At 38.6% G+C, this 24,037-nt stretch overlaps 1 protein-coding gene across 5 annotated transcripts in view; it reads left to right on the top strand.

Moving 5' to 3' along the window:
• The window catches only part of Cntn3 (contactin 3), a 354,817-nt gene that overhangs the window by 170,146 nt on the left and 160,634 nt on the right, over positions 1–24,037 (top strand). For all 5 annotated transcript variants that reach the window (XM_029478975.1, XM_021164805.2, XM_029478972.1 and 2 more), the window contains one exon: positions 20,455–20,550. In XM_029478975.1, coding sequence (XP_029334835.1) covers positions 20,455–20,550 — 96 coding nt within the window. The remainder of the gene's footprint in view (positions 1–20,454; positions 20,551–24,037) is intronic.

Genomic DNA, 24,037 nt, shown 5'->3' with positions numbered 1-24,037 from the left:
GTGGAAGTATGACCAGTGCTCTTAACCACTGAGCCTGCTCTCCAGTCCTTTTCAAAGCCCTTTTATTAAAAGCTAATATCAGCTTGTATACTTTGATTAAACTTTCTTTACAAGGGAAGTATATAAGAAGAGCCTTCTAGGTCTCACAAACTTTAGTGTTTTAATCTCCCCCAGCCTGAAGCATAATTCACACTGTTTAGGTTGAGAGGTCAAGAGGGAAGTCTCAGTCAGATCCATCATTGCAGTGATGATTTACACACTACCACAACAAATTATTACAACAAGAAGAAATGTATTTAAACCTGCTCTTTCCTGGAAAATGTAATTAAATTGCATTAAGTGTCTATACTTCTCCAGGATTTTTTTATTTAAGGATATTGTTTCAAGAATATTACTCTGCATGCTAACGTGGGGAATAAATATTTTTGATTTAACATATAATGAAGTATTCACCTATTCATTTTGAACTGTTGATAGAAAGCCAGTTACACCAAATGGTTTTTGGTAAAGAATTGCAGTGACCTTCAGTGAACCTAGGCTTATATTTTAATGAGCTCTAGCTTTTGGTCATGTTCATTTAATGAATATCCTGTAGACTACATATGTCTGTAAGTTTAAAACATGTAACCTTCAAATCACTGACCTGACATGTGTCATATTGTTATCATATATTCCATTTCTTAAGTCTTTCTTTATTTGTGTGTGTGCACGCATATCTATATCTATATCTATCGATAGAGCTCTAGCTTTTGGTCATGATAGATAGATATCTGTGTGTGTGTGTGTGTGTGTGTGTGTGTGTGTGTGGTGTGTATGTGTGTGTGTGTGTATGTCTGTGTGTGTGTGTCTCTCTGTGTGTGTGGTGAGGGGAGAGACAAACTTGTGAGAAATAGTTTTCTCCTTCTATGATGTGAGTCTGTACTATTGCACTGATGTTAGAAGCCTTGGAAGCAAGCTCCTTAACCTGCTTCATATTGATGTTTTCAATAGATCCCAAATTTTCTCCCCATCTTCAGATTCAACTCTCTTTTTAAAGAGTAGAGCCATGGAATCTGCACTTGAAGCAGGTTCCTCTGCTAATTCAAAAGTTACAGTAGATTTAGCTCTTGTTTTTTATTGAAAAACATTACAGGACCTTACCTGATGGCTTGGGGGTTAAACTGCGTATTACACAAGAGTGATGATCTGAATTCAGATCCCCATAACCTGCATGAAACACAGACAGGCATGATAGTCACATATAACTCAGCACTCAGGAGCAAGACACTGGGCATTTCCTGGGCAAGTTGTCTATGAAGACTAGCCAGAATAGTTAACACTTGGTACAATGAAAGGCCTTGCCTGTTCAAGAACGTTGGAGGGCCATCAAGGAAGATACTATCAGAAACTTTGGGTCTCCATTCACAAGCATGTACTTTTCATATGAAACTCCCTTCCTGATACAAGCAATGTCCCCACACAAATGCAAACAGATCTATACACACAGCACAGACATATACACACAAAATTGATTGTAGTTTTTAACTCATCAGACATGAAGAAAGTACTTAGTGTTTGTGATGGTTGATTTTGGCAATTTAACAGGATGAGAGTCACCTAGGAAGCAAGCTTCTAAGAAGGCCATGCGAGAGATTATGTATATTTGTTTAGTCTGGGAGAATGAACTATATTATCTTAACTCAGAGTGAAATACCCACTCCGAGACTGGCAGAACCATTCGACATGCAGGTGTCCTGCTCTGCTAAACAAGAGATATGGAGATCAGCATCCGCATCCATCACTCTGTAGCCTTCTCTTTCCTGCCTGCCCGTGGACACAGGCTGGCTTAAGGTCATGCTGCCATAACTTTGTCCTGACTATGAATTGCCTCCTTGGACTATAAACTGAAACTAACTCTAATGCTTTCGTCAGCAACTTTGTTGCAACCATGAAGCAAGAAATGACTAAAGTAACCAATAAGTTATCTTAGCTACTCTAGAAAGGAACTCCTTTAAATGATTTGTTACAGAAGTGTGATTTACTTAAAATCCCAGACATTAGGAAGAGGTTTTAATTTTCAATCTATTTTGTTACTTCATCTTTCTTATGAGAGGATTCAAGTGGAATGAGATGACCTCAGTACAGGCACAATGCAAAGCCACAAAACATGCATTAATTTGTATTATATCAACATTTCTTCCTAATTTATACTGAATAGTTTCTTAAAAGCCTCCAGTTGACTTATAAAAAAGATTAATATAAGATGAGACAAGCACAGATAAAAATAGGAGACTGTTTAAAAGGATTAGAGGCACCTGGGGGATGTTAATTCTAACAGCTGGGAAATGTCTTGATAGCTAAAACCAAAATGGTTTATACATTTTTCCTCTTCGATGTAAAAGCTCATACAGTTACCAGCAGAGGCAAACTCTTCCCAAGAACCAACCAGTCAAGAGATATGTGTGCTTTGTAGTCATAGGTTGTGAGTAACTAGAAAGTTATGTCCTTTTGCCAAAAGATAGAAAAAAAATGGTGTGAAATTGACCATTCACATCAACTCTGATGGCTTTTTAGAAACTTTATCCATGAGCAACATTTCTATTTGGATCTCTACTTTAAAATTATAGCAAGCATCCGTTGAGTTTCCCCTGTATATGATACTTTGTCTTTTATAAACAACTCGATAAGCATGTAAGATCATTCTTCTAATATGTATTTGAAAAATCTTAGCTGTGTGCACAGAGTCTAAGTAATTTGTAACTTCCACAGGTTAGAAAGTATCATTTTGACTTTAGATGATATTGTGATCTCCACACTACAGACTTGTCAGTTCTTCTGAGTGTTTTGCTTTCTGATAAATTACAGGTCCTAGAGCACAGGGTGTTAAAATGTCGGGCATTGCCATTTCTTTCATTTTGCAGACACACTGATGACCTAATCACTTTGGTACTGTGAACAGAGATCCCTCATTCTGTTTATAGGTCATACTATTAAAGAAGTACAAACACATTCATGTCTTGTTTATATTCCTCAAAAATATGTGCTCAGCATGGAGTTAAACAAACAGAGGAAAGATAAGGATATTTTCCTATTTTTCTCTACCTAAGGAGCTCGTGCCCTTCAAAGTACATCTAATTCATAGAATTATGCGTCAAGAGAACAAGCAGATTCTATATCCATATTTGATGAATGGTCCTCATTGAGTAGATGTATGAGTAATTGATAGTTGGTTAAAAACATGAGAGTTCTCCACATTGCACAGAAGACAAAGCTGAAACAACAACAACTACAACAACAAAATAAGCAAACAAACAAAAATTGTATCTAAAACCAGATGTTCCCAGCCAAGTGCCTCCTCCAGAAAATGACATTGGGTAGTGATGTACATAGATCACTGGTTTAAGCTGGGCTACATTCTGCTGGCACTGCCAGGAGGACTGGTTTCCCCAAGTAGCTTAAAATACTGACCCGTTCTGATTCTTTTTCATGTCTATTAATAGATGGCTCCTGTTTTTAAATAGAGCTGTTTAATGCTGGGTCCAAAATATTCCTGCTTCTATTTTAGTAACAACTTCCTTAGAAACACTTCAAGGAAAGATAGATTCTGCATTTTAGAACATTTATTATATCAGAGGGTCAATGGCACATTGAACTAGAAAATGGCACAGTTAGTAAGACAATTACTATGACATTGATGAAAGCAGAAAGTCTGTTCCAAAATCTTTAAATTAAATTTGACATGTTTTGCTGAACATTTTACTGAGTGTTGTTTTTACGTGAAATCATTGGTTCTATCTAATCTCATAGTTAACAATAGTCTTCTTTCAGAAAGATTAAAAAAAATGTGTGTTGTGCAACATATCTTCCATCTGTCCCTTCCAGATTCACCTTCTATCCTGCCTTATGTCCCAGCAGTCCCATATGGATACATCCTAGTGTCCCCTTGTATTCCAATTGCTAGGGATGATGAAGATATTAGCAGGGAACCTGGGAGTGGGAAGAAGAAAGGTGAGGGTGTTTATTGGCCTGGCTTCCCTTTTAGTGGCTTGCCATATGTTGTCTGGGAGTCTACTGTGCACAGTTGCCCACTGAAGTCTGCGAATTCCCTGTCCTTTGAAGCCTAAGCTGGGAGGGCAAGCAGCCCATCATCCGAGCTAGCTGGTTTAGTACATGCTTTTTATGAGACTCTTTTCTAGTTCCCCCTTTGAGTAAGCCATACTACCAGCCTGATGGGTACCATTTAACAAATCCATTATTTGTTTTTGTTTTTGTTTTTTTCTTTTGTTTTGTTTTGTTTTTGTTTGTTTTTTGAGACGGGGTTTCTCTGTATAGCCCTGGCTGTCCGGGAACTCACTTTGTAGACCAGGTTGGCCTTGAACTCAGAAATCTGCTTGCCTCTGCCTCCCAAGGGCTGGGATTAAAGGCGTGTGCCACCACCGCCCAGCTCTAACAAATCCATTGTAATCAAAGTAGACAAAGAAAAATGACTTTAGAACATTCAAACATAGTTTTGTACTGTTTACATATTATCAAAAAAATTGGAAAATTCTCAAATTGGTTACTAGATAGAAATGTATTGGCAAATCCTAGGCTATAAGTCCTACAGTAAATTAAAGCCACACTCTATCTGGTCATTATCTCTGAGAATGTGTGTGTGTGTGTGTGTGTGTGTGTGTGTGTGTGTGTTGGCTTCTGAAAGCAAAATACACAGTATATAGTGCCGTCCACAAGAATGTGATGAAGGTAGTGTATGTAATTTAAAGTCTTCCACTGTTTATATTCTCTGAAGAAAAGATACTTCAAATGCTTTATAAAAACCCAGTATTACTTAATACTTAATCTGAGTTGCACTATTGTTAAGATATGTTGCTCTTTTACCCTCTGAACTGTTTGAAATCTATTGTATGTTTCATGGGAATACATCACACTGCAATATAGACTTTTCATATGTCAAGAGTTCAGTGGCTCCATGTAGCTAACAGCTACTGTAATGGATATGTTCTTCAGTTCAGAGTTTATAGCAAACACACACACATGCACACACACACACATGCACACACACACACACACACACACACACACAGAGGAGCATATTTTGAAGAATTACATTATAAAATATGTCCCCACCAACCTGACTAACCCTAAGGGTGAGTATGAGTTAGACTTGTCATCATTCTAACAAATACATAACCAACCTACTTAAAAAGAGTTAAGAGGAGAGATGGCTCAGAGGGTAAGGACACTTGCTGCCAAATCTGACAACCTGAGTTTAATCAGAGGAACGCAGATGGTGAAAGGAGAGAACTGAACTTTGCAGTTGTCCTTTCAGCTTGGTATAAATGCACGTTCATGCCCACACTACGTAACGTAAATATTGAAATGGACAGATATGTTGGGGATCACTATTTCAGAGGTTTTGGTAAGTGGTCTTTATGTTGAACAGGATATTCTGGACCAAAGAGCTCCCAGAGGTAGAGCAACATTCATCTCCTATAAGGGACAAAAAGCTCAGTACTTAGGAAGATATTTGAAACAAGGGTTGTTCTTTCAGGACACAACCCTAGTGGCATACATATCCAAATTAGACCCAACTTCCTGGTGTCTACTACCTCTTAGGAGTGTCAGCTTGTCAGCAAGCTGAGCAGGTCAGAGCTGCAGAGCCCTTGTGATCTAATCACTATGCAAATAACCTTACTGGCTATCCTGAAACTCACTCCATAGGCAACACTGTCCTCAAATTCAGAGGTCTGCCTGATTCTGCCTCCTAAGTGTTGGGATTTAAGGCATGTGCCTCCACCTCCAACCCACTGTCCAACTATATAGAACCCTTGTTAGTAATTCATGCCCCAGCCACAACTCTACTTAAAAATCAACATGCATTTTTTTTCTCTCCAAGATTAGTGCAGAATACTGTCCAGAGTACTTGGGTGAAAGAACGACCTGTGCATGCTACATTTCTGGTCAGTTTTGTAAATCCTTGGTGGTAGTGCAGGGCAGCCATTAACTCCTTCTTACAGGCAAGGAATGTGGGCAATAGAGAAATGAATACTAACCCAGAGTTCCGGAGCTAGCCAGCAGCAGATCATAACTCAGTCCCAGTTCTGATTTAAAACAAACAAATAAACAAAAACCCAAAAACAAACAAACAAACAAACAAACAAACAAAAACAAATGAATGAATGTGCTAAAAGTCAGGCATATGAGTGACTTACAGATTTGAGTCCTGGTGGGCAGGTTTGCTCTGTAGGAGACTGACAATGGAAGTGACCTTCAGATCTGCTATTTGTTTGTTCATGCCATGGTCAACAACATGGTGAGTTAATGGGGTATGATGTAAAGATCAGACCTGTCAAGAGAGCTTCTGTGTATTATTTTGATAATTGGAGTCTATATTTGTCCTCAGAAGGCCATTTAAATCACTTAAATCACATTCAGGGTGATGTTCCCTCTTGAGTAGTATAGCACATGACCCATGTGACCACATTTGGCAAGCTGTGACTCCAGATTCATTTGTACCTAACCTTGATTTTAAACATTGCCTTATTGTTTCTCTTGTTGTACAATTGAAGAATATTTGCTGGTACCATTAGCTTTGTCTTAACCTCTGATATTTTTATATTTTAATTTTTTTCATTACTGATTTTGTTGTTTCATTTTCTATTGATTAAACTGTTCTTTGACAAACTTGTATCTAGTATATTGTTATGTAGTATACCAGTTACTTTCATCCTTTACCCTGTCTTATGTCCCATTAATTCATTAATTCTCTCTTCCTTATAAATCTCTTTCGTGTTTCATTTATTGTTGTTGTTGTTGTTGTCGTTAGGGAGTCTAAAGTGTGTGTGCACGCTCATGCACATGTATCATGCACATCTCACTGATGGAGGTCACAGGACGACTTTGTGCAGTTGACTTTCTACATCCACCTTTCTGTGAGTTCTGGGAATTAAACTTGCATCAGTAGGTTTGAGCAGCAAACACTTCTACCTGCTAAACTATCTCTTGTGATTTTTTTGTGTGTGTTGTTGTTTTAATTTTTTTTTTTATTCCTCAGCATTCATGTAGCTGGACAATGAAGTATCATGTGTGTGTGTGTGTGTGTGTGTGTGTGTGTGTATTATGTATATATGCATATGATATGTATATGTATTATGTATATCTTTAAAGTATATGTGTGTGTATATGCATGTGTATATTTATCCCCATTACCCTCTGCTGATTTCTCTCATATTCACCCTAAATTTATCTCCCGCCAGACTGAATATCTTTTTTTCTTTTTTGAATACCAAACCCTGACCCTGATAAGTATCACACACACACACACACACACACACACACACACACCTACTACTATAGTAAGTGATAAATGTAGGTCATCACTGAAAAAAAGGAATATAATTATTGGCTCCATCTTCTAAAACTAATAATCTTTTCTTCTCCAGAAACTGTCAACTGACAACAGTTCCTCCATAAGGATGAGTCCTAAACCATCTACCCCATATGTGCTAGCAACCACAGTTGCTGTGAGATTATGGCTTTCAGGGCCATGCCCTGGTCAGAAGACAGTATTTTATAGCATTCTTCTCTTCTCTTGGACTCCCACATTTTTTTCACCTCCTTTTCCACGGTGTTTCCAGAACCTTATTTTAGAGTTGGAGATTGGGATGCTAAGCCTGTCTGACATTTTAAAAGATGAAGAATAGTATATTATATGTAAAATAAAATTAGTGAAGTGGAATGCTAAGGGCAAAAAAGGATTAAGCATTGAGGAGTGTGGAGGTATGAAGGAAACCAGGATATGGAGAAAAAGGATAACACAAAGGAATAATGTATGAAAAAAATAGGAAGGAAGGCTACTATGTCCCAACCCAATTAAAATCGATAATTGTTGAAATAGTAGATTATATGTGAAATGAAAGCTAAGGGAGACTTATGGGGATAAACTTATTACAAGATGATGGGGACGAGTGGCAGATGGGAAGAGGGTGGTTGTAGTTAGGCAAAGCAAATTTAAGGATTATAAAAAGCCTCATGGAACCCCCTAGTTAGTAAGCTAACTTCAATATATTGTTTAAAAAATAAAAAGATTTTGAACAAAATTGCCCTTACGGGTACAGTGTGTTTCAAGAGTCATGAAATGAAATCACAGTGCAATACCTGGGATCCCTTCTTAAGAATTATTTACCAGGGAAGCCCTAGAGAGATCTCTAAAACAACACAGGCTTCTGTCATTGCCAATTGCCATCCTAAGTATATGCTGAGACTCTATTGAAGAAACCATGTGATTCCATTTAGGGCACAGATAAATCAGCCTCAAACCAATCAGGAAACTTCTTCTCTGAGAACGAGGCTTGATAGTTCCAGAAAGGAACTCTGCAGGCTACTGTGGAACAAAACCATCCACAGTCTTACACAGTTCTGTACCCTTCATGTTTTGATACTGAGCTGTCAGACTTGATATGTCTACTGTCCCTATAGTGGCATGACTGTGATGGGGGTAACTAACTGCTCTCTAGTTGGATATGAGGACTGCTCAACAGGACAGAATTTCAAGTTTGATATTAGAATCTTGTTCAAAATGTTGTGATTAGGAAGTCATATTTCCTAGGGTAGAACTTGCTGTTTTCTTCTGTTGAAACAGTCATTCATGGAGTCAAATTGTCTTTTAAATATCTGCATTTATATCCAGAGACCTGGGCTACTTTCAACCCTTGTCAGAAATGCTGCTATTTTCATTGGGTAGCAGTGAATGGAGATGCATAATTCATATTCATCAACATCTCTGTCTCTGATGCTGTCTCTCTCTGTCTCTCTCTGTCTCTCTCTCTCTGAGACTCTGTTTCTGTCTCTCTGTCTCTCTCTGTCTTTGTCTCTCTCCCCTCCCTTTCTTGTGTGTATGTCTGTGCACCCAGGAATGCACATGTCACACATGTTACAGTGCCCCAGTGGAGCTCAGAAGACAACTGACAGGATTTGGTTTTCTTTCTTCACCTGCCAGGGATGGAACTCAGATAATCAGACTTGGCTACAAGTGCCTTTCCCCACTGAGTAGTCATGGAGGCCTCATATTCTGATTCTTAATGACAGAATATGCTTTTCCATAGAGTTCTTTATTTCTGTTGCCCTGGCTTTAGCAATACACAGTAAGAAGCACCATCAGGAGCTCCTTGCCTAAGTAGCATTCTTTTGACCTGTTGTTAGAGCTAAGTATCAACCTTTCTAATGCATTCATTCTTAATTCCACTAATCATGGTAGAGAGGAGTCATCAAACAAGAGTCAATCGAATGCCTCTGTGTGTTAGTCCTCCAACACTTTGTCACATGACAAACTGCGACTTGGAATATAACCTCTTAACTCAAATACATCATGAGTGCATTAAATGTTATGAATGCCTTTAGCAGCATCAAGCTTTCTGAATGGCACTCTTCATCGTGGAGCTGTCACACAGAAGTTATCCAGACATTATATACTTTATGGCACCCATTCTTTTTCCCAACCTCAAGAAAGACAGCTGTACATAACTTTCCAATTCAAATTTTTATAAAATCATCTTTCGAGATGAGGCGTCCTGGCATCATGGGCACTAAACTTTGGTGCCAATATAAAAATGTTCATCTGCATTTATATTTAGTACTTGCTAATGCTATTCATTTGTGGAGTTTAATTAAGAATTTTAAGATGGTTGATGATGTCTTTTAATTGAGATATAAAAGAACGGAACATATTAAGCAAATACCCAACAGGTTTATAATTGAGAAAATTGAAGTTCTTGCCGGATGTGTCTCATTTAAAGTAGTTTTCCTGAGAGTATATCAAAAATTAAATTGATAACTGGAAATGAAGCTATGCCAAACATTATAGTTAAATGCTCTAGTTATACTAAGGGCAAGAAACACTGAGTGAGGTAGTATATGCTAAAAGCTAGAATGTTGGTATTTGGGATATAATAAAGTTCCAGAGAATTTCCTGATCTTAAAGCTTGAGATGACGCTCATGGTCTGTTCTCAGTCAGGGGAGAGGAATGGGAGGATTACAAAATTGTGTGTAGTGTGGTGGTGGTGGTTTTGGTGGTAGTGGTGTTTGTGTGCACATGTATAAATACTTGTTCATGCGTTTTCAAGGTCACTCTATCATATGGAGAGATACATATTTGTATCTATCAGGGTAGATTTTCGACATCAACGGGTCATCTACTGCTAAGGCTTCTGAAATCTGCTGTAAGAGATGCTTAAGTCTTTATTATCTAATCTCTCTTCTTCCCAAGACATAACATTTTCATTTGTATATACTTTTGTACTTTAAATTTTAAACTAAGAACCCTTCTTAAGAGTGCTGTAACTGCCAAAGTAGGGGATTCTGTAAGACTAATAGGTCCCTGTGTCTGTTTGTGCACTGCTGATATACAAAGATGAACACTTGTCTTCATTATTCCTGGATCTTAGCAAGAAATATAAGTTGTGCTTATTTGCTAACTAACACAGAGAAACATAAGCAGCTGCATAGATACAGCTATACTGACTGGATTGTTTCCATGGCAACAAGTAGGCCATCAAAATATTTATACCCATCTATTATGTTTTAATTTGTTTTAAAGAAATGTGTTTAAATGACAAAATATATGAATTTGTTTTCTTAAATAAATTCATGAGTTTGTCATTCTTATTCCTCATGTTAAATGATTTTAAACGTTTACTTTATGCAATGTAACAAGATGTCATATAAAATGTCATTTTAATTACTCCCTATAAATTGTGGCTTGAATGCCTTTCACTGTTTGTAATATTTTTAAATTGAGATACATGACATAGTAAGTTGGACCCAGCATTAGAAACCCTCTCAGAAGATGAGTATATAAGTATTCTCAGCAATCAACAATTAAAGATACCAATCTAAGCTATTGATGATTTCTCAACAATACACATAAATTATTTGTTTCCTGTATGATTATGGAATTTATTTTTTTTTACTGAGATGTTCACTTGGTAAATTGTTTGCTTAGCAAGTATGAGGACCAAGGTTTGATTTCCACAGCCACATCTAATAAAACTTTCTGGTTATGGTGGTATTTATTTTTATTCCCAGCACTGGGAGGGTACAGAAAAATTTGAGGTTCCCTGGAAAGCTAGTCTTGCCTAGTTGGCAAGGTTCAGGACTCAGTCACAGAAATCTAAATAGGGACTTGAGAGATTGCTCAGCCAGTACAATGCTTACTGTGCATTCCTCAAATCTGACTTTGAATTTCCAGAACCTTTTGTAAGAGCCAAATGCACTAGTATGCATCTATATAGTAGAGCATTCTACAGAAAGATTATAGGTAAAACAAGGAGCAGCCATGGAACCTAATCACCCAGCTAGCTAGCCTGATTTATAAGCCTGCTGTGGAGAAACAGAGAGAGAGAGAAGGAGAGAGAGAGAGAGAGAGAGAGAGAGAGAGAGAGAGAGAGAGAGAGAGAGAGAGAGAGAGAGAGTCTCAAAGTAGAAGGTTAGAACCAACACATAAAATCCTAAAAACAGTCACTGAACTTGGCCAGACACTATTGTGAATGCCAAGAAGTGCATGCTGAAAGGAGCCTGATATGGCTGTCTCTTGAGAGGCCCTGCCAGAGCATTACAAATACAGAGACAGATGCTTGCAGCCAACCATTGGAAAACAGATCAGTGTGGGGTCCTTAATAGAGGAGTTAGAGAAAGGACTGAAGGAGTTGAAGGGGATTGCAACCCCACAGGAAGAACATTATCAACCAACCAGTCCCCCAACAACTCCCAGGGACTAAGCCATCAACCAAGGAGCACACACGGCTCCAGCTGCATATGTTGCAGAGGATGGCCTTGTCCTGCATCAATGGGAGGAGAAGTCCTTGGTCCTGAGATTCTTGGTCCTATGAAGGCTCAATGGATGCCCCAGTGTAGGGGAGGTGGAAGTAGGTGTGTGGGTGGAAGAACACCCTCATAGAAGCAGAGGGAAGGAGGATGGGATAGGGGGTTTCTGGGAGGTGAGGGGTAACTGGGAAAGGGGCTAACATTTGAAATATAAATTAAAAATTCCAATAAAAATCACTAGAAATTCTTAAAAACAAAACAAAACAAAAACTATAATATGTCTATATTGACAGTCACCAACAGCTGTCTAATTAGACTTCGGGTCTGCTCTGTGGGTGGAAATTTATACTTAGTACTGTAAAACGAGATAATTGCTCGTGTCTGGAAGGGGCACAGATGATGGAGGAGGACCATATATTATCATTTTCCTTAACATGTATAATTTTTAACCAGATTCTAAATATTTTCCCCTATATTTCAAGATAAGTGTAGCTCTCATATCTCATCAAATAAATGTCTGTTTGCAGCATATAGAGACTGTTAGATGCATGGGATGCACAGAATAATGTGTTTTTAGGTTTAATCTCAACGGATACATCTGTAACTCTACTTCTATAGCCAAAGCTCAGGAAACATCACAAGAGTGAGGGTAGAAAGACTATAAGCCAGAGGACCAGAATATCTGCTGCTAGAGTGTGTCCACTAGAAGTTGCAGGTAAAATGCACCTTCAAGATGATATGTTTATCCAAATAGGATCATATAATGAAAATATAGGTTAGCAGGCCAATTAGTGTGGAAGAAGTCCCACAGTTCAAAAGCTACAGTTGAGCCGGCCATGGTGGCACACACCTTTAATCCCGGCACTTGGGAGGCAGAGGCCAGCCTGGCCTACAGAGTGAGTTCCAGGACAGCCAGAGCTACAAAGAGAAACCCTCTCTCAAAAACAAACAAACAAACAAAGCTACAGTTGATAAATGGCAGGTGGGAGAGGAAGTATCCGTTTTCTTCTGGGAGGCCTTTGCAGATAGGTTGTCCAATGAGATCCTACAAAGATTGTCCAATCCCAAATATTCCCGAATCCTATTGCAGGCAATATTAAAAAATGCAACTCACACTACACCAGCAGGCCCCTGCAGACTGTCCTGCCTGGTCTCATCTTGTGCAAACTGACTCAGAGCTCCAAAAGCTCTCCACCCACCTCACTAAGTTCCCACTGTCAGATTGCTACCACATCAGTCCCATGCTTCAAAACTCTCACAACTTTTGGGGTACACTTCTGGCAAACCCACTCTTCGCCACTGTACCTTTCTCTCTGGAACCCTGTCATGCCGATGCATGAAGGAAAATACCACACAAACTTAGTTCAGAATCAGTGGTAACTCAATCATTGGGCACAACAACTAAGGTCCAAATTAAAAGCCATACTGAGCGAAATCCTCAGATAGTATATTCAAATGGATCTGCCACCTGAAATGAGGTCTCCACTATCTACATCCTCACCTCCCACTCACTGTCCCTGTCCAAAAGCCAGTATCTCTCTTCAGTGCCTATTCTCTTCCTCCCTCCAAACCGGAAGTCCCGCCTCCTTGCCCAGTGATTGGTTTCTTTATTCATTAGAAGGGTCACAGGAAATCCTGTGTATGTGATTCACTACTTGTCCCAGGCAACCCCTCCTGGAGAAGCTGAATTAACATCAAAATACAAACAGCACCAGGGCTTCCCACAATAGAACCCTATACATATGCGCAATGCTAAATGTACTCAGAAGGTTGTATATTCATAGACACATATATACAGAAGTACACAAATATACACAAACATATATGATATACAAAACATGGTCATGAATGTGGAAAGGAGGGAATAGTAGGAGTTGCACACTGGAAGATGGGTTGGGAATGCTGTTGATGGAGAACTCATCCAGGAAGTTTAAATCAATAAAATAAAAACAATTAAAAATTCCAAATCTCTATTTCTCTTGAATTGGAAGGGTATTCCTTTTCAGATTGTTCATTAAAAATATCTTTAATGGCCCTCTCATATTACAATGAAGATTGTCGGCAGAAATGCACCGCTTAATTAAAGAAAAAGTAAATTTCCATTCATTTTGTATGCTAACTAATGAACAGTTAGGGCAGAAAAAAGTAAATTCAACTAGGTCCTCACCAGGGTGCTTGCCCAGTGCCAGCCCATGGGAACTTTTGTCACATGCCAGCTATGTTCTTATTCGAGGGTGTTGATGAGTGACCATTAAAGATAAACTGACTCTTAGTAAGGTCAGGGTGAGGTTTCTTTTCCTGATAGTTCTGCTTGGTTGGGTGGCCTGTAGAGTTGGGAACATTACTGCAATACACTAATTAATTTTGGCTTCTATTATTTTGGGATGGAAAGAAATGAGTTTTTACTATAACACCTTATATCTTCTATTAAAATTGTATTAACAAACTGCTTTAAGACCCAATGGATTGAGTGTTTAATTAAAAAAATATTATCTAACAACTATTCAACTTATTATACAAGGCAGAAGACAAGAAACTATTTTTGTCTTAGAAAAGGGAGCATGTAATAAAAAATAGAGGTAATTGGTTGACTCCTTCAAAAGACATAAGACTTACTTTGGTGCAAATCACAAATAAGTCTGGCTAGACTGTGGTTAGGGTGAGCCACAGACCTCTCCTTGCCTGGAGAGGGGAAGCTGCTTGCTAACATTTATTGATCGCCTAAAGTGTTCCAAGCATTTTGTGATTATTTTCTCACACAATGATCTCAGCAGGCCTCTAACACAGGCGGAAATATCTGCTTATTTCAGAAAAGCCTGATACCAGAGTCTGAGAAGTCTCTATGAAGGGCTGGGGCTAATTTTCATGCTGGATATTCCTAGTGAAGTCTGAGAAGTCTCTATGAAGGGCTGGGGCTAATTTTCATGCTGGATATTCCTAGTGAAGCAGGACTTTCGCTGTTTTGTAAAGAAGCCATTGAGCCATTTTAACCTTGTCTATTCAGAAGCTTTTTTTTTTTTAACTGCTTGAGAATATAATTAAGATAAATGTGTTGGAGTAGTGTTCGCCTTTTCAGAATAGTGTTATTTTATAGGATCTCTTTATTTTCCGATGACTGCATAGCTGCTACTCAGTGTAAGGAACAAACACACCCTTCTGTAAATGACTGTGGAAACCTGCCTGAGCAGCATAAAATGCCACAGTAGATTTCAAAAAGGGCATTCTAGAGTCGTCTTTTATTATTTTTAATTAGGTATTTTCTTCATTTACATTTCCAATGCTATCCCAAAAGTCCCCCATACCTCCCACCCCAGTCCCCGCCCCCCAACTCCCACTTCTTGGTCCTGGCTTTCCCCTGTACTGAGGCATATAAAGTTTGCAATACCAATGGGCTAATATCCACTTATCAGTGAGTACATATTGTGAGAGTTCCTTTGTGATTGGGTTACCTCACTCAAGATGATATCCTCCAGATCCATCCATTTGCCTAAGAATTTCATAAATCCATTGTTTTTAATAGCTGAGTAGTACTCCATTGTGTAAATGTATCACATTTTCTGTATCCATCCCTCTGTTGAGGGACGTCTGGGTTCTTTCAAGCATCTGGCTATTCCTCCACTTTTTCCTCTATAAGTTTCAATGTCTCTGGTTTTTTTTTTGTTTTTTTTTTGTGGAGTTCTTTGATCCACTTAGACTTGAACTTTGTACAAGGAGATAACAATGGATCAATTCGCATTCTTCTACATGATAACTGCCAGTTGAGCCAGCACAATTTGTTGAAAATGCTGTCCTTTTTCCAGTGGATGGTTTTAGCTCCTTTGTCAAAGATCAAGTAACCATAGGTGTGAGAGTTCATTTCTGGGTCTTCAAATCTATTCCATTGATCTACCTTCTGTCACTGTACCAGTACCTGAAGTTTTTTATCACAATTTCTCTGTAGTACATCTTAGGGTCAGACATGGTGATTCCACCAGAGGTTCTTTTATTGTTGAGAATAGTTTTGCTATCCTAGGTTTTTTTGTTATTCCAGATGAATTTTAAAATTGCCCTTTCTAACTCGGTGAAGAATTGAGTTGGAATTTTGATGGGGATTGCATTGAGTCTGTAGGTTGCTTTCAGCAACATAGTCATTTTTACTATATTAATCCTTCCAATCCATGAGCATGGGAAATCTTTCCATCTTCTGAGATCTTCTTGATTTCTTTCTTCAGAGACTTGAAGTTATCTTTCTACCTTCTCTCTTCCTCTCTGCCTTTTTACAATAAAGCTCTAAAACCAAAGACCATCTCTGCTCATCATGACCCTCAGTGTATGAATGATGAAATAGGCTTTCCTCTAAAGAGCTGCATCTAAGCCTGCACCCATTGGAAGGACTTCCTGCACTCCATCCATGGACTGGACCAAGGACTCTTGCCCACATAGGAACCACCCAATGTTCCCTCTCCCCCTGCCCTCTTCTCTCTTCATCCCCAGGGCTGAACGAACTGCCCCCGGGGCTCCCCGATTTGTTCTCAGCTCTTCCATGTTGTCCAGTGATGTCCTGAGATGCCCAAGAGCTAGAACCGCTTATCTCTGGCCTCTGTGAAGCCTAGAGACCATGGACTGCTTCTTACCCACCCCTGGTGGACTGGGGTCCGTAGCTTCACACAGGCAGACACCCACCAGATGCCATGTGTAGAGCACATGGCAGTTGCCCATGTTTGCCTGCCCAGCGCACTGGAACTCTGGCTGGACATGGGTTCTCTTCCACCCTCTTTATTCTACCATGCTCGCAACCCTAGAGGTGGGTTGGTAAGCAGGGAAAGGAGGGAGGGGGGAAGCGGTTTTCGGAGGGGAAACCAGGAATGGGGATAACATTTAAAATGTAAATAAAGAAAATATCTAATAAAAAATAAAACCATGTAATTTTTGAAAAACATCATCTCAAAACTGACACTGGTAGCAAGTTCTCCCAGCATCCTTCAAACCTTGTTACAGGGTCTGCCTGGCTGCCACACCCCACTGCCTATAGTGAATTTCTTCAGCCCAGGGATGGGCTAGGCTGCCTTGCACTATGATAACCTCAGCCATTTTGGCTACTGCCCCTTTTGGCCTGTGGGCCTCCTGGCCTTTTGGCTGCCACTCTGGTTTTTCCTCTTTCTTCCTTTCCCTTCTCAGTACCCCCTTCTCCTCACATGGCCCAGCTCAGTTGGCCAGTCATGTTCAATCTGGAGCCTTCTTGGTGCCACTGTGTATGTTCTCCATCATATCTGCAATAAATCTCCTCTAACATACCCAAGACCATTCATGTCTGAATTTCCTTCCTTCCTTCCTTCCTTCCTTCCTTCCTTCCTTCCTTCCTTCCTTCCTGCTTCCTTCCTTCCTTCCTTCCTTCCTTCCTTCCTTCCTTCCTTCCTTCCCCTCCCTCCCTCCTCCCTACTCTTTCTTTCTTTCTTTTTTTCTTTCTTTCTTTCTTTTTCTTTCTTTCTTTCTTTCTTTCTTTCCTTTTCTATTCTTTTTTTTCTTTTCATTAATTCATGAAACTCATGTTTCCATGAACTCACGATTTTGATCAATCTTAAGAAATATGTACAAACCATGCCTTTAAGAAAGAAAACATGTCTAGACTAAATAGAGACCTCTCAGACTGGAAGAGTAAAGATCCATATGCAATCAGAAATTAGATATCTGCTGATACATCACTAAAGATAATCTATGGATGGGATATAAGCACATGAAGAGAATCTAATCATTAGCCTTTAAGGTGATGCAAATTAAAACCAGTTTGAGTTATTACTACACACCTGTCATCATTTACCCCCCTGCATGCACCCAGCTGTGCTCTGTTCTCTGATACATCTGACACACATTTATTTAACTGTCCATACATAAATATCCATGGTGCAAGGTGGATTCTTGACACATTTAAATAATAGTTATTTTATTGTTTATGAGTATGGGTGCTTTCCCTGTGTATATCTATGGGCTTCATGTAAATACAGTGCTGGCAGAGCTGAGAATAGGGTTCAGGTTCCCTGGAACTGGAGTTAAGGAGGAATATATTTTGCTGTGTGGGTGCTGGGTGCTGAACCCAATGTCCTCTTAACCTCTGAACTCTCTCCCATGCCCTCCTGTCCCATGCTTTATATTTCCTATAGTCTTTAATAAGACTCTAGAATAATCTTGAGATATTTAACTTGGATTGAATGTTATATATTTTCATAGGAAACCACAAAGTTATATTTGATATATCTAAGTTTCATATAGTGAAATTATTAGGCATCTTAATTTGGTATGTTCAAATGGTTGTGAAATACCTACACATTGAAATACAAATCCCTGGTAGTAATGATAGGTGGGAAGTTTGAGACACGCTAAAGAGATGCTAACTTAGGGAAACCATCTACTACAGTCACAAATGTTCGCTGTCAGGGATGCCCTGATACGTTGGAGTTGCTGCATTTATGTTTCTTAGCTAGGGGTGCTAGTGAATGCCCCATGAACTAGCCCTATCAGCAATCAAAGGGATGCTCCCTTACCCTTCCTTACAGTAGAGTGGATTGATATATTCCAGGCCAATCTGGACCAAGCAGTATTTGAATATAAGCAAAAGATATTTTTACCCACGAAGAGACAGTGCTTTTTTTCTTTCCTTCATGTTTTCTTGTTTATTCATACATGTATGCTTGATTGATGGCTAAAATCAGTGACTAAAGAACTCCTCAGTAGAGCTGCTTAAAGGTGCCATTGATGAACTTACTTGCCTTGCAAGCCTGAGCATCTGCATTAGGTGAAAATATATTAGGCTGAGTTCAGTCCCAAAGTGGATAGAGAAAAGCAAACAGAAAAGTAATTCCCTGTCTCCCACATGTCTACCTAGAAATGACTACAGCTCCATAGTCATACTACAAATAAATAAAATTGAAATGTTAAAAATATCCAGGGTGTAAAATTATGTAGAAAATTATAAAGGAAACAAGGACCTCATGGTAAAGGAACAATAACGATAACTACTTAGCTCCCTAAAGAAACATTTTTTAAAATTAATTTTCTATAAGTAGATTTAATTTTTATTTAACAGTTCAGTGCTTAAATGGTTCAGCATTCCAGTTACTACTCAGTTACACTACAGGAGGTTTAATGTTTTGAGAATCTTTGGTATTTGCTACAGCTTTAAGTTATAATGTCATGGTGTAGTAGTGTATACTACATACTGCATTTGTAGTAGACATACGTGTGATGTCATACATTTCTGTAAGGTAGCTCCCAATCCAAATGGGTCCACACAGTCCTGTCCTCTCTGGTTGCACTGTTCACTTTGGTAAAATCCTCCACTCTAAGGTAAATACATCTCACCAGCCCACTACTTCTCAATAACAAATAAAAATGTTGAATGTAAAAATCCAATTTCCTGCTGTACTGATTTATGGTGCTTTGAATATTTCTAAATGTCATCAATTTGAAAATAAGTTCTTGTCTCTTTATGTGTTCCAAAGGGAAGTTTCTAATTTTTATTTAGAATATATGCTCTATTACATGTTATATTGCAACACAGAGATTTTGTAACAATGTTTAAGAGCGAAAACAAAACGTGTGTGTGTGTGTGTGTGTGTGTGTATAACTGTGAGAGAGTGTGTGTGTATGTATGTATGACTATGTGTGTGTATGTTTAGTACACTATTCCATATGTAGATGGTAACCTTAATTCCAAAATATTTTAGGTACATTATAAAGTGCCAGATCTTTATTCTATTTTGTGCAAAGACTTGCTCTTTGTATTTTGAGTGGGCCAATGAGTATATTTAGACTTCAGCTATTTAAAAAAAAGAAAAGAAGTCGATAGTTTTTTTTCCCTCTGTGGTCAGTCAAGCTAGGAAGTCTAAATCTATATATATTATCTTGAGTGTTATTGGAAGAAATTATGCTTTTCCTAAAAATCACTGCTAATAATAAAAATAGCATTTGCCCTTAATTGAGATTTTTAAATGGTCGAATGTTTGTAAATCATCCTTTCTATGATTAAAACAACTAGTATGGTTTTGCAGCTATAAATAAAATTAAGTACATTCATTTAATTGATTGTTGTTCTGTGAGTTTTGCTTACTTTATTTCCAGTCATGTGCATCTTCCTTGCAGCCATTCACAACATGACTCAGACTGGTACCTACAAGTTCTATATTTTCAAATAGTTCTTTAAATAAAAAATAATATCAGGTAGAGAATAAAGTTTTCACTGGCTGCTTATTATCAGGTATTTAAAATAGTCTGGGAGTGGGTGGTCAGTTAGTGGGATTCACTTTTTCTTTAGGATATGTTGAATTACTTGGGTGGAGGTGAACATCACATTTATTTATGTTGATTTCAGGTTTTTTTTTTTTCACTGAATCCTATTCTGTGGCTATTTTATTCCTACATATGCTTTGCCATTTTAGATGCCTCATAAAATTGCATCCCTGTTACAGCAACATGGGACTCATGTGTATATATTTATTTGTATTTATACAGCTGATTTCCTTGAAGGCTTAAAGAAATGAAATCCTGCCTTCTTCCTGAAGGCAAACATTCCCGTGAGGTTCCTTGGAAGAGATTTGAATGTTGGCCTCCAAATAAAGAGAACCTGTTGCTTTCTTTCTGAAATGTCCTTCTTTTTCTTTCTTTTTTCTTTTTCTAATTAGATCTTGAAAATTTTAAGACCAGGATGAGAAGCACTGTGTCAGTCCGTGAAGGCCAGGGAGTGGTGCTTCTCTGTGGACCCCCACCTCACTCAGGTGGTGAGTACTACAGCCTCTGCTGCTTATCATGTGTATGAGGATCCCGTGCAAGACCTACCCTCCATAATCCACAGTTATTTCTGAGGTTTGTGCGGAGAACTGGAACACAAGAAACAACAACTGTTGGCTAAGCACTGGGATTCTACCACAGAGCATCTCGATTTAGTTGAGCCCCGGGAGATGTCGTACAGTCCCGTCTTTGGTAGTAACACACATGGATGAAATAACTGAATGACTGGTGAGATTGTAGGTGAAGAGGAAAAGAAATCTCTTCAAGTAAGACACATTAACTCTTAAGATATCTGGAGGATCAGTAAAGTGAGTCAAAGAAACAGAAACCGGGCCTTTATCAGGGCTTTATCATACATGGAGATGACCAGAGTTGGTCAGGTTTACAGAAAAGGGATGTGCTTCCCAGTGATCCAGATCTCCTTAGTGCTGAGACATAATTCATGTACACCTTCCTGACATATTGGTTTATATTTTACTGGTGTATAGGCTGAAGACAGTATTTATGTTGTATACAGTGGGAAGGTTTTTAGGGAGCTTATATTAGGGAGTGAAGAACCTATTGAATACATGACCATATCCCAAAATTGAAACTTTTTCTAGATTTCAAAAATTTAAAATGCCTTTTTTAAAAAAAAAAAAAAAGTATCTACCACTTTATTTCCCATGGTATAGTATTTATCGAATGCCCTAAGCACCAGGCAGGTAGAGGAACTAAGAGATTTTCTAGAAGGAACTCTTTCTACATCAACTGGACTCCAACCTGTTTCATGTGCGTAGTGATGACTGAGGGACATCAGTTCTGTAGAGTCTGTGGGCCAGGTCTCAGAGCAGCTGAAGGTCTTGGTAGTACAAGCAAAGGAAGCATTTCAGAGTGCTAATGGCCCTTGCTGGAACCAATGAGGTTTTCTCTGAAATCTCCATGAATTCTGCAGGACATAGAATTCTTCTTTTTTTTTTTTTTTTTAAGATTTATTTATTTATTATATGTAAGTACACTGTAGCTGTCTTCAGACACTCCAGAAGAGGGAGTCAGATCTCGTTACGGATGGTTGTGAGCCACCATGTGGTTGCTGGGATTTGAACTCCTGACCTTCGGAAGAGCAGTCGGGTGCTCTTATCCACTGAGCCATCTCACCAGACCCTAGAATTCTTCTCTTTCTTGACTCCTTTTTAATATCTTTGATCACTTCATATTACTTCATTTCTCCTTGGTTCTTTCTCTGTGGTTAAAATACTTACAAGCATTGGTTTTGGTGAATGAAGATCCTATCATACTTGATTCAACTCTCATATTCCTTCTAATAGTGCCTAATGAAGTAAGCATGAAAAATAAGTATCAGGAAAATAATAATAGTTCTAATGTACATTATTGAGATTACCTTAGCTGTTAATCAGTATTCTAGGCATCATCTGCAAATGAGTTTCATTAGGTATGTAGAAGATAAGGATGAGTCTCCTCTAAGACGAAGTCTAGAAGTCTAGGAGCTGATTCCTAGTGATAGTGACAATGAAATCTTTTTTCTTTTTTCTTTTTTTTGTTTTTTAAATACTTTTTTTAAATTTATTTTTTTATGTATATGAGTACACTGCAGTTGTCTTTAGACACACACCAGAAGAGTGCATCAGATCCCATTACAGATGGTTGTGAGCCACCATGGGGTTGCTGGGAACTGAACTCAGGACCTCTGGAAGATCAGTCAGTGCTCTTAACCACTGAGCCATCTCTCCAGCATGAAATCTTAGCCAGACATGATCCATGTGGCTTCATGACCTTGTCAGAAAGCCTTCCCACCCAGCTTATATTTGACTTCAGTTTAAGAGTTTCAAAGATTAAATCAGAAAAGACTTGGACCATGGAAGCTTTCAGGCTATAAAGAAGTAAAACTGTAGCCCCTGTAGCTATTTTCCAAAGGAAAAGACACAGAGTGGTCTGTGAAACCATCCCAATCCAAGGACTTCTGATATTTCAAATCCAGGGCAATACACTAATCTATGGTTATAGCAAAGTATAATTAGAAGTTATTTTATCACTATGTTTATTTACTAGAATAATAATAATAATAGGTTTTCCCCTGAGTCAATGGCCTATTTGAGTTTTATGTTCTTGCCATCATTAACAATATAAAATACAGGTTCAATCTCACAGAATAGGCTCTAACTCCAATTTAAAAATGTAGTTAGTTACTCCCTTAACATTGGTCTCACTGTTGTATTAGTGGGCATAGCTTGCAGACAGATAGTTATAGCTCACAGAGTTCACAGATGGGTGAGTTTCTTGATTATTTTTCTCCTCTGGTGCTTGTATAGAACCTTCCAGCACTATCAGTGCTGGCCAGTACAGGTGAAACTTCCAGATGAGTAATATATATATATATATATATATATATATATATATATATATATAATATTCAGTGTCATAAGTATGTGAGGTGTTCAGCACTATGGTCTTATCAGCAGGGTGTGGAGGGTAACCAATAATATTGGCAGTAGCCTGACATTTGTGGGAGTTATGTGGATCCTCTTTGGGCAACAATTCAAAAAGGTATAACTGACTACTGGTACTGGGGTTTTTATTTGGTAGCATTGATATCAAGTTGTGCTGTTCTCTCTCCCGTTATATGTCATTCCATTTAAATTACACACACAAACAGATATGCACGCACAAGCATGTGCATGCACAGACACACAATGATGCTTCTTCAGTGGTAAGCTTCATTTGGATTGCAAAACTTTCTACATGTTAGTTATCCTTTCCCATGCTCTCTCTCTACTTTACATCCCTACATCAACCCCTTTAAGTCCCCTCTTCTGATCTTCTGCTTTAACCTTTTAAAATAGGAGACAAAAGAGTTCATAGTTTTGTTTTCATTTGTAAGTCCATTCTTTGCAGAATCACATAGAGACCAGCACTAAGGAATGTTGCATAAACAGTCAACCTCCCTGAGCTGACTCAAAGGCTGTGTTCAGACAGGCTCTCTAGCACATTACATCTAAGACTGACACTTTAATTGCAAATTAATTAACCTGAATCTTGAAATAATGCAGATTCTGGTTCAGTGAGTCTGAATGCTGTGTTTTAAGAAGCTTTTCTGATAAGATGCCACTGCTAGTCCATAGGCCATTCAGCAGCAGGGTCTGAACTGTTGCATTTAGCAAATTCTGTGCTTTACCTGTTTATCTCATTCTGCCCTTCAGGCTTCTTCCTTGCCTAGCACCTTTGCTTGGCCCACACTACAATGAATTTAGCTTATCCAGGCAAAATATTATGTGTCCACTGAGAGATCACCCTACCATCTACCTCACATTTGAGCCTGAAGCAATGTCTTCAAGGTACTACTCACCCTGATTTATTTCATTGTTGGGTCTTCCAGGTCTCTAACCGATTTGTATATTTTTATTGTCCCATAAAATTTGTGTCTAAGTCCTAAGGCTGTAGTGATATAGCTGGCCTTTTAATGATGATCACAAAGTCCAA

The sequence above is a fragment of the Mus caroli genome, chromosome 6 (assembly GCF_900094665.2).
Source record: "Mus caroli chromosome 6, CAROLI_EIJ_v1.1, whole genome shotgun sequence".
In the NCBI taxonomy this organism is placed as follows: domain Eukaryota; kingdom Metazoa; phylum Chordata; class Mammalia; order Rodentia; family Muridae; genus Mus; species Mus caroli.
Note: the sequence above shows the minus strand (reverse complement) of the source record. Positions and strands in the feature narration are given on the sequence as shown.